The sequence below is a fragment of the Eptatretus burgeri genome, chromosome 6 (genome assembly GCF_056783735.1).
Source record: "Eptatretus burgeri isolate ZD-2024b chromosome 6, Ebu_testis_v1, whole genome shotgun sequence".
Classification (NCBI taxonomy): Eukaryota; Metazoa; Chordata; class Myxini; order Myxiniformes; family Myxinidae; genus Eptatretus; species Eptatretus burgeri.
The window spans coordinates 102,442,183-102,454,398 of NC_140966.1; the positions used below are offsets into that span (position 1 = coordinate 102,442,183).

The 12,216-nt window shown below is 43.8% G+C and overlaps 1 protein-coding gene across 6 annotated transcripts in view; it reads left to right on the forward strand.

Annotated features, from left to right (window-relative positions):
• Positions 1 to 12,216, forward strand: part of LOC147025483 (tetraspanin-18-like) — a 67,062-nt gene that overhangs the window by 44,414 nt on the left and 10,432 nt on the right. For 5 of the 6 annotated variants that reach the window (XM_085886507.1, XM_085886503.1, XM_085886505.1 and 2 more), the window contains 2 exons: positions 3,242 to 3,296; positions 3,524 to 3,691. In XM_085886507.1, coding sequence (XP_085742633.1) covers positions 3,242 to 3,296; positions 3,524 to 3,691 — 223 coding nt within the window. Of the gene's footprint in view, positions 1 to 3,241; positions 3,341 to 3,523; positions 3,692 to 12,216 lie in introns of all 6 variants that reach the window. The other variant, XM_085886504.1, reaches the window with a different exon arrangement.

Here is a 12,216-nt window from a genome sequence, read left to right on the forward strand (position 1 = left end):
AATTAACAGCCTTTATCATGCGTATCCTCGGACACCTTGCTCTCCCTCGATGGGGTCTTAATTCGCCATTTTTTTATTTGGCCTGCTCAACAATGCCTTGACTTGGAAGAGGCCGCAACAATTTCAAAACAATGTTTTTTTTTCACTTTCTCCCTCATATCATCAAATGCCTCATCTCCATGCCTATAAGTTGCTGGATACATTGCAATGCTTATAAACGCCCAAAGATGCCAGCATTCGTGGCTTTATTTCATTTTCGCACATGCCCTAACCTCTAGAATCTCTTGAACTAAGCCAAATTACAAAATTTAAGCTCCATAATTGAACTTATCAGCAGTTTTGATTGCTGCAAAACTGTTACTTTGTCCAATTCGGACATAATTTGAAATTTCAGGCATCTCCGGGAGGTGTTTAATATGATGGATCGCCAATCGCTTGCCAAGCCAGCCATTCCTTATCAAGAGTTTCATTGGAGTGCTTCCTCGATTGCTGAAGCCACCTGATGAGAGTTCTACAATATTTGCACTGTAACTAAATACTGTATAATCAATCAACTTGAACAAAGTTCAGGGGCCACTCACCACTCACTTTGCACTCCTTGATTGGGCAATATTTGCCCATTTTTTTTTTCAACAAAACTGTTCAACTTGTCAGTTGCGTGTGGAGTGTTGAATGGCAGCAATCAAGTCATGCCACAGATTTTCGATTGGATTTAGGTCGGGGCTCTAATTGGGCCACTCAAGGACATTTATCTTTTTGTTCCTTAGCCACTCCACTTTAGCTTTGGCTGTGCTTCACGTCGTTGTCATGCTGAAAGGTGAACTTCCGTCCCAATTTCAGCTTTCTTGCAGAGGACAGCAGGTTTCCCTCCAGGGATTTTTCTGTATTTTGCTCCATCCATTTTGTCTTCTATCCTGACAAGTGCCCCAGTCCCTGCTAATGGGAAATATCCCCATAACATGATGCTGCCCCCACCATGCTTCATTGTGGGGATGGTGTTCTTTGGGTGACATGCTGTGTTGGGTTTGCGCCAAACATAATCTTTTGCATTTAGGTCAAAAAATTCCATCTTGGTTTTGTCATTTCACAAAACCATTTGCCACATGGCTTCAGAATCACCAGAGTGATTTTTTGCATACCTCAAACGGGACTCAAGGTGGGCTTTTTTGAGTAATGGCTTCCTTCTTGCCACCCTTCCACACAGGCCAGACTTGAGGAGTACTTGTGATATTGTTATCACATGCACACAGTGACCAGTCTTTGCCGTAAAGGACTGTAGCATTTTCAAAGTTGCCGTTGGCCTCTTTGTAGCCTCTCTGGTCAGTCTCCTCCTTGCTTGGTCATCCAGTTTGGAAGGATGGTCTGATCTCGGCAGGGTCTTGGTGGTACCATACGCCTTCCACTTCTTCATGATTTTCTTGACTGTGATTGTCTTGACTGCTCCAAAGGATATTCAGGGCTTTGAAATATTTTTATACCCATCCCCTGATCTGTACCTTTCCACAACTTTATCCTGGAGCTCTTTTGAAAGCTTCTTGGTGCTCATGGTTGAGTCTTTGTTGTGAAATGCACTACCCAGCAGAGGAAACCTACAGGAACAGCTGATTTTTTTTCGGAAATAATCAGAATCACTACAATTTAACACAGGTGGGGGCCAATTAACTTGTTGTGTGGTTTTGAAGGTGATTGCTTACACCTGAGCGAATTTACGATTCCTATAACAAGGGGTGTGGACACTTATCCAACCAAGCTGTTAGGGTTAGCGTTAGTTTTTAAAAGGCTCTTCAACCGTTTTGTTGGAGTGCTTGACTAAGCCACTTGTTGTGTGCTCTTCAAGCTTTGATGGTGATACTGCAGTTCAATACCAGAGTAAAGAAGGCAAAATAAATTAGATGATTTCAATGAGTAAAAAATGTTTTCACTTGTTACGAATCAATGAATTTCCACATTATGACAGGATATCTGAGAGGCACACTCACTCTTAGCTGTCTTACTTGGGTTTGAATCCAAACTCAGCTATAAACTGTCATCCCAGTGTTTCTCAGGCAGCGTGATTTTATTCATCAATGTGTGTCCCATCTCTTGGATGGATGTTAAACTGGGCCTCACATCTTCCGGAATCCCCCCCCCCCACTCCGCTTCTGCGCTCTCCCTTCTGCATTCTCCCCTCTGGATTCTCCCCTCCCTCTCCCCCCTCTTCCCCCACCCTCCTCTTCTGTTGGTAAGGTAAGGGGATGGTAAGGACTGCCAGTTGAGTTTTGAATTCTAAACTGCCTTCCCATAGAGTAGCAATATACAAATCAGATTCGGAGTGAGCCGACCGGAGGGGTGCAAGGGTCGCTGTATGTGCGAGCATGCATGCATGCAGGCAGACCTTTGCCAGGTAGATAGCTTGGGTTTCGAATGCTCCCACCCAGTTTTATATCAAACCAGCGGTTAAAACGAAAATGTTGCTGTTTTGGCGCATTTTATCACTCTCCCCCTCCCCTCCTCTCACGTTGCCTTCCCTTCCCCTCACACCGCATTCCCTTTCCATCATGCTGTCTTCCCTCCACTTCCCCTCATGCTTACCCCCTCCCCTATCCACCCCCCCATAGACATCTCCCAGTGGTCTCCGCATGCTATATTAATGTGCTGTTTTAACGTACCCCATTTCGTTCAATCCTGTACTACCCCCCCCCAACCCCTTTCTCCACAAGTCCCACCACCAAATGGAAGTTGAGAACCCCTCCCCTCATGTTTACCTCCTCCCAAACCCCCTTCCTACTTCTGCCCTCTTCTCTTCCCCACCCTCCTGCCCCTCCCCCTCCCAGAGAGTATAGCTATGTTTGGTGAGGTGTCGCTCTCCCGACCCCCTTCCTAACTCTTCCCCCCTTCCTAGCTACACCCTCCTAGCTCCCGCTCCCTTCGCTCTTCTCTCCCTCGCCTCCCTCATTTTTCCCCACCCTTAATATCCCCATCAGCTAAGTGATGGGTTATAATTGCTCGTAACGTAATATTGCTTCAATCACGATTGCCTTCACACACGAATGTGCAACAGTTGGAATCTCTCCCTCGTCCCACCAATATGCACAGACATTCCTTTAAACCTCACGATGCAAAGTAGTTACTATAACCACGTGAAAAAGCACTGTTGAAGTCTGTTCTGTGGTTTGCCATGCTGATATTATGTGGAAGAGTATAGCTGCAGATGCAGCTCTTCCTCTCCCAAGTCCTGGGTCATTCTTATCTCGTCCTACAGCTCACGGAAGAATTCTTTCGCAATCAACTGAGAAGACGTTATGTTGGAGACAATGGTACGGACATATTCAACCGGGCCTGGAACACCATTATGGCGACCGTAAGCACATTGCAGAAAACAAAGGGGAGGTGAAGGTCGAGGGGGTTGGGAGGGGTATTTATTGTATATATTGTAAGTTGGATGAATTTATTGATCAATTGGAATGTACTATGTGATTGCTTTGATGGGTACTTTGTTGTGGGTTAAGTGTTCACTTTAGTTCTCCCTTAATTTCTACGACAGCTGCAGTGTTGCGGTGCATCCGGCCCAGCAGATTTTGCACACGATTCACGTTTCTTACGCACCGCTGGAGGGCGCTTAGTTCCCAACGCTTGCTGCACACAGTTGTCAGGTGGAGCAATCAACACTGCACGCTGTCTACGCCTCGAACCTGGATTTTTCCACAGGCAGGTGTGTGTAGCCATCTCATCTCGCAGCCAAACCATTTCAAATGCTTTGAGAGCTTGCCCAGGCCACGACCGTATGCCACTCTTAATTTAAGGACAGAAACACATATATGGAATGATTCCTCACATACTTCCTTTTTTCACCGCATTAGTTCAACTGATGTCACCTGCAGATGTCCTATCCATCTTCCAAATACTCGGCATGGAGGCATGTGGAATGGCTGTTCTTTTACAGCACTTAAAAACAAAATTGTATACTTGGTAGAAGAGCTAGTACACTGAACAGTTCAAGATGGAAAAGGAACAGTAGAGAGAGGGGGAAATGCCAATACCAGAGTTGAAGGCTGAGATAGAGGGAGACTTGGGCAAACAATGGGGGGGGGGCAGAAGGGGATGCATAGGGGAGACAAGATGGATACAGAAGGGAACTCCAAGAATGGATAACTGGAAATTTAGCAGGAGAGCTTGGTGTGAGAGTTAACGAGGGTAGAGAAGATCATGGTCTTGGAATGGGAATGACCTGTGATGGTGGTGAACAGCTGTCTTGAAAAATTATGGGGAAGAATGAGAAACTTTTCTCAAAATTCAGGTTGCTTCACAAAACTTGCATCATACTCGTGTTTGTTTTGAGGTAAACCAGAGCCATCACCTGACGTGAAATACCAGTCTCACTTGACACCCAAACAACAATCGAAGCTTCTTCAAGATGTGGACACCTGTCTCTTGTATCTGTCAATTTGCAGTTCTTTTTCTTTCAAAAGATGATTCAACAATTGGCAGCATGGAGGAAAATCACAATACATAAATGAGATTTCTGGTATATGAAGGTGAAACTCATGAAAGAGATACAACACCGAATGGACCAGAACATAATAGAAGAAGAAAGAAGATATTAGAAATGTGGAAAAACACCAACAACAAGGTAGAAGGACACTTTGAGGTAGAATGGGCATGGAAGAGAATGAGATAAAAGGGGGAAGTGGACACAGGGGTGTGAACAATCTGGATACAAACTAAACACAGCAAGAAGAGGAAGGGAAAACTCGGGGATGAAATAGATATGGAACCAAAAACGAAAGAGGGTGAGGAAGGGTGGGGGTGGGGGGCCATCAACACAATAACTTGGAAAAGAAGGGGTGGGCTTGTTGATCATGAATAAGGCTAGAAAAGAGGGTGTGGATGGTGGAGAGGGGGAGGCGGGAGGGGGGCAGGTGGGTTATCTGAGGTGATTGAAGCCGTGGAGGGAAAATGGGAGTGAATAGACGAAGGAAGTTGGTTCCACAGGTGAGAGAGAAAAGGAACAAATGAGTGGGAGTGAGCAGTAAGCTTAGATTGTGGGAGTTGCAGCAGAAGTGGACATGTCAATGTGGACATCTCTCCTTCAAATTCCCTGCTTTCCTTCCTGAAAGTCCCTCTGGTGTCCATCTTGTATACCCCGTGTTCCCCGCCCCATCCCTCTCCCTCTCCCTTCCATAGATCTCCTAATGTCTCTGTTTCCCACCCACTGTTTTGTGCTTCTCTCTCCCACCCCTCTTGTATCATGCCCCCTTGCTGTGTGTTGTGTGTTAGCTCTCATACAAGCCTCGAAAATGGATACAAAAAATAAAAAAGTGGTTTACCAGTGGACGGCATGAACCCTGCAGAAACCTGAACAAGCAAAGGACAGAGGGTGCAAAACCAAAAGTGAGGTGGTGGAAGACAGAGGCCACTGACCTCTCTGTGATGCGAGAGTAACAGGCCCAGTGACTTAGCTTCATAGTGGATGATTCAAATGATTTTGAGGGCCTTGCTTTCCACAGCATCAAGAATGGCAAGATGCGAGGCAGGGGCACAAGCCCAAAGGGGAGAGTAGTAATCCATCAAGCTGTGAATGAAGGTCTTGTAGGTTGTGAAACGTTCAGATTTGTCTTGGAATGACCTTGCACGACAAAGGATACCCAGTCGGTGGCTGGTTTTTGAGACCATCTGGAAATATGGTCTGCTCAAGAAAGATCATGGCTGATGGCGAGGCCCAAAAGTTTGAGTGATTTTACCTTTTCAAGTGGTGTGTTTAGTAGGTGGATCGTCGGGCTTGCCAGATGGTCCTTTCGGAGAGACTGGGTGAGTTTGTGGGATTTGTCAGTAGTCCAAGAGCATTAGGTCAAAATAGGCCCTAACCTGGACATTTTTGGTAACAAGCTGATTTTTTCACGATAGGTCCAGGAATATGTCTAGAATAACATACTAAAAGTCCTCATAAATCCTCCTTGAGCGTTTTCCGCAATCCAAGATAGCGTCCAAAATGGCCGCCTCTTCTGTTTTTCTCATAACTTTGCAAGCAGGTTTCCCCAAAACACACTTTAAATGTCTACATATATGTTTTGAAGTATGAGGAACTCATTAGAATACATCTTAAGAGATGCTGAAGCACGCAAGTACCAATAAGACCTCTTGAGTTCTTCCAAAAGTCCAGGCAGAAGCAGACGCCGACACCCTGATTGTCTCCACAGTACTAGCACTGGCAGAGTCAGAACATGTGCCAGTTGCTGTCGTTGGTACGGACACAGACTTACTGGTAATGCTAGTTGCTCGGGCAACCTCTTCCACAGATGTGTACATGCTATGCCGCAGTAATCCTGTCACGGTCTTCAACATTCATGAGATTCAGCATGCCATAGGGGACACAAGAAATCACTTGATGTTTCTTCATGCTGTGACGGGATGTGACACGGTCTCTGCGATCTATCGTCAGGGCAAGCGTAAAGCTTTCAACATGGTGCACAAGAAGCGGGACTACGACTTGCTGGATACCTTCACAAACAGTGGAAGCACCCATGACGAGGTGGAAAAAGCTGGGGAAGGCTTCATTCTTAAGCTTTATGGAGCCAGCAGTTTTGAATCTCTTGATGACTACCGTCACATCGCATACAAACGGGCAATCGGTCGCAGTTCCCTGAGTTCATCCTTTCAGCTAGAAAGTCTACCTCCAACTAGTGCTGCAGAAAAGCAACATTCATATCGCGCCTATCTTACCGTCCAGGAATGGATGGGTAACTCCTTATCTCCAACAGAATGGGACTGGCGATTTCAGGACGGGACTCTTACCCCGGTAGAAACAGACATTGCTGTTGCACCCGACACTTTGCTGAACATGGTGGCATGTGGGTGTAAACCAGATGGTTGCAGAAGCATGACATGTAGCTGCAAGAAACTTGGGCTCTTTTGTACCTCAATGTGCAGTAAATGCAGTGGTCTCAATTGCAACAATACAGCACCAACTCTTATAGATGCCGACGATGATATTACCCCAACTTCAGAGGACATCAACATTGAAGATACAGCATCCGACGATGAAGACAATGACTGATGCAACTAGGTGTGTGCATGCGTAAGGTAAAGATTCATCTGAAACTTTTGAGGTTTGAATCTCTCGCATGATCTTGTTTTGAATGTCTTTGCCTCTTGAAACAGGCTAAAACAGCAGTGTGTTGATAAGTGGCGGACATTTTGAGCACCATTTGAATTTCAGAAAGAACTTCAGCGGTTTTATTGTTTCCTTTGTACTTCAAAGTATCTGAATGAGTTCCTTATTTCTCAAGACATAATATATTTAGAGATTTAAAGTGCATATTGAGGTAACTTAGTCACAGGGTCATGAGAAAAACAGGAAATTGCAACCATCTTTGGCGCCATTTTGGATTTTGGGACTAGTTCAAGTAGTTTTATTGGTATAGATATGCGTGTTTCAAATCTGCGAATAAGAATTTATCTAGATTCCTTGACTCCCATAACATATATAAAGACATTTTAGTGTGCTTTATTGGGTTACTTAGTTGCAGAGTTTTGAGAAAACAACAACAGGAAAAGGGGCATTTCGGGCGCCATTTTGAATTTCAGGATGAACTCAAGTGTTTTTATTGGTAAATGCGTGTTTTTGAAAAATTCCCAATAAGTATATGATTCATTTCATTGAGTCGCAAAACATATATTAAGACATTTAAAGTGCGTGTTGAAGTACCTTGGTGTAAAACCAGAAACGGCAGCAATTTCAGACGCCATTTTGGATTTCTGAAAGAGCTTAAGCGGTTTTATTCGTTTTTGTGTGTTTCAAAATCTTCCGATATGTATTGTATTGAGTTCCTTATACTTCAAAACATATGTGTAGACATTTAAAATGTGTTATAGGTAAACCTACTTGCAAAGTTATGAGAAAAACAGGAAATGGCGGCCATTTTGGACGCCATTTTGGATTGCGGAAAACGCTCAAGGAGGATTCATGAGGACTTTTAGTATGTTATTTCACACACATTCCTGGACCTTTCCTGAAAAAATCAGCTTGTTACCAAAAATGTCCAGGTTAAACCCTAATGCTCTTGGACTACAGGGTCGAAAGCCATATTCCAAGTGTTGGCTAGCTCCGGATTCTATCAATGTCTGCAGAGAAGGAAGAGGCTGCTGCCTGCCAGGATGAGAAATGATACGGCAGAGGGTGGAATAATCAGAAAAGAGATAGGCAGGATTTTTTTAGGGAATTAGAAACATGATGGTGAATGAAACCTTGCAGGAATTTCTAGGAATGAAACCTTGCAGAAATTTGCAGGAATGAAACCTTGCAGGAATGTCATGTTTGCTGGCAGTAAGTGAAACTCAAACCCTAATCGCATATCCATGTTAAATTTTAACCTTGGAATTAATTTTGTTTACTGTATCTGGAAAGTGTCATTGGTTTGGAGGATCACTTTTGATGTGAAGCCTCATTTCAAGGGTTAATATGGAGGTGATGAGAGATGAGATGAGATGAGATTGGGACCATACTCAGTACAGAATGTTGGTGCTGCCCAAGCAGTCTCCTTGGCTATTGGACACAATCCTGGACGGGTCGTAACTCCGACACAGTAGACCAGCATACTGGCACTCATTTTGCCAACCTCGGAAGGATGACAGGCCGAGTTAACTCCACCTGGTATTAATTCAACAGCTGAGCGGGATTTGAACTCAGGACCCTAGGATCCAAAGCCTACCACCCTAACCATTAAGCCAATACCAGGCATAAGGTGATGTAAAAAGCAATAATAAAAAAACAACTCTTTTTCTGATGTTATTTATTTTGCAATGACCATTATTAGTCAAGGTGTAAGTATGAAACAGGCAGCATGTGATACGTTGATATTCGGTGTTAAATTTGCAGTTATGCACCAAGAAAGCATTGGTGAATCAGATTTATTATGTTCATTCTTTGTGTGTGATTGTGGCAAAAAGACTTCCTTCAGACCTCTTAATTAACCAGAATGGCGCTCAGTAGTTGGTTCCTGTCATTGACAGCTTTTGACCAAGATAATTTTTAAGAGTACTTGCACAGGTGGAAGAAGCTAATTTATTTCTTGTTACCCTCGCCGAAGAGAGGGTATTGCATTTGGGTCCATTTGTTTGTTTGTCACCACAGAAATTTCATTAGACGAAATTTACACCATTGGTGCAACTACTCATGTAGAATGTTTTAATGATAATTATGCCGTCATAGGTCACGTGGTGTGGCAGCAATGTTGGAAAAATAGAAAAATGTTGGACCTCTGCATCTCTGAAACTGCACCAAGGAAAAATTGAAACTTTCCACAGAGCAAATACTCCTCATGGGGAAGGAGTGTGATTTTCACAACAGCATAGGTGCCTTCGTTATGACGTCATAATTGCATATGTAGAACGCTACATCCGATCAGTATGAAAAATTTTGAGGGTATCTTGGGATAAAATGGTCCACCAAAAACAAATAAATAAATTTGATGACGTCATTGGCCACGTGATTTGGCAGCCATATTGATTTTTGTTTTTTTTTAAACCTTCAAAAATCTTCTTCTCCAAATGGTTGAACATATTTACGCAAAACTTTACAAATATGACTGCCTATTCATGAGGAACAAAAGGTTCACACATATGACATCATCGGTCACATGGTTTGGCAGCCATATTGGATTTACCCTAAAACATATAAAAATCTTCTCCAGAACGGCTGGCCAGATCGAGAAGAAACTTCACACAAATATTCCCCAAGAATTGTATGTAAAAGTTTGTTATGGAATAATTATGCCACATGGTTTGGCAGCCATATTGGATTTAAGCAAAATATAAAATAATGTTTTGTCTGGAACCACTTAATCAATCGACATGAAACTTCACAATTATGATTTAGTCGTGATGGGGAATACGTTTTTAATTTCAACTTGATTGGACACATGGTCTGGCAGACAGATTTATTTCATATTTTTGTCTGTTTTTTTTTTGTGTGTGTTTGTTTTAATAAGGCTAACTTGGCTGTGCCTTGATGGGTTTGAGGGTAGAGGAGTAGCAGCTGAAACTCGAATCCTATCCAGGTTCCTCCTGATGACTTCATCTTTGCTTTTTGCTTGTTCAGGTTCCTTCTGATTACTCCAATGCAGGACTGTTCTGATTTGGTGTTCTCTTTGATTTGAATTTAATTTATTTTAATCTTCTTCTAAATTCAATTGGAGAGTAATAAAAAAATGTCATGGGTCAGAGTCAGGTGTCCAATCAAAGCGGGGTTGTGTCAAAGCTGGACGTCTTGGTACCCAGTCATCACTGCCAGCAGTTATAAAGTGGCAGTTCTAATTATGTCTCTTATTAATGACATAACACACCTCAACACCAACACCACACAAAACTACACAAACACCACACAAAACAAATCCTGTAGAGGGTCTGCAATCTCTGATTGCTCTTTTTCTTGTTAGTTCTTGCATGACCATAGCTGGGTGTTGGCTTAGTGGTGAAGGTGGCTGGCTTGGGACATTAGGGTCCTGAGTTTGAGACATTGTTCACTGTTGAATTAACAGCAGGTGGGGTTGATTCAGCCTGTCATCCTTCCAAGATCGGCAAAGTGAGTGCCAGTGTACTGAGGTAATCACCATTTGGGGTAACCTGTGTTGGAGTGGTGACCCATCCATGACTGTACTCCTTGCCAATGAAACTGCCTTGGCCACCCTATGCACCTTTACAGCATGAAAGGAATGGTATATTATTATTATTATTATTATTATTATTATTATTATTATTATTATTATTATTATTATACTTACATGACCACCTTTCTGGTTAGCTATACAAGTCAGCTGATTGGCAGTCCTGTCTTGCTGGTTCATCAGACATTTGTTAAAGGAAGCATGATAAGCACCACCACAGCTCAGGCATTCGGTTTTCTCCTCGTTTCTAGATTCAATATGTACGGCCTTCACACCTAAGGCATCGTACTCATCCCATATATGAAACACCCAAACGTCCAAAGTGCTGACACTTAAAACATATGAGAAGGAGGAATGTAGCTGTGAACAGGGTAACTAATGCAATCCAAACTTTGTTTCACAAAAGTCTTGTAGGAGTAAAAGTCAGTTCTGCATCCCACAGAAGTGTTGTTCTCAATCGTCGAGATGAAGTGTTTGACCCGAAAGACAACCTTGTTGATCTGCAAGTGCTGTCGCTCGTTCTTCTGACAGGGCTGTGGTTATGCCACACACACCACACCCTGAGATACACAAATGGATTTGGTTAACTTGGAATTCACTTGCTATGCCCCATTTGTCTCTGTTTGTGAGAGTTTCTCCAGTTGGGCCTTTGATAGACAATGTCTGGCCAGGTCTCCACACCCCAACACGGATTTTCCCCAAATCTCCCACCACACTAACCTGGAATTCAGCAATTTTGATTGGGTCAGCATGACTCATTCTCACATGTTACTTAGCAAAATATTGTTGCGGGCCGGGGGTCGGTGGCGAAAACGACCACGAGGTGGGGGAGGTTCGTCGTCTCCCACCAGACTCCATGCAATTGTAGGCCGTCGCTCGGATAACTCCGCGAACCGGCGGGTCGTTGAACCGAGCGTAGTCGCCAATATTTCAACCGTGTAGCGTAGGGTCTATTTGTCTATAACCAATTTACCTAATTAACGACGTGATTTTGACTACCGAGGAAACCACGCCCTCGGCACGTCTTGCTCGAACCGGGTCACTCTACCAACTGCGGTAGAGTTCCAAATACCAACTACCAACTCCGGTTCGGGTGCAGCCAAGCGGAAACTGCCAAAGCCGTGCCGGCTACAAATGTCCGATTACCGGGGATAAAACCCCGCCTAAACTCAGATCTGAACCATGCTGAACCAATTCAAGAAGGGACGGAAACGGACTGGGAACATTTCTGTGATGATTTATTTGCAGTAAATGAAGACACAAAGCAAGACTTAGTGCTAATATGCAAGGAATATTTACAATGATCCAAAAACACTTATTGAGTTCTACTTAAAGACAGGCCCACACGCAGACACACAAATGAAAAGAAACCCAGAGTTCTTTATTGGACCTTCGCAGCTGAGGAGAGAGACAAGCTGGGGGTCAGAGTTCGGATGGGTACCTGGGCGTCAGAGAAAGGGGATACTCCATGCTGCGGCACCTAACAATGGTCGTTGGTTTGGTCCCCAATCGCACGTGTGGGACTCGAGGTTCGTGGCGGAGCTCGGGTGGTGAATGGCCGGGGTCCACGGAGGGG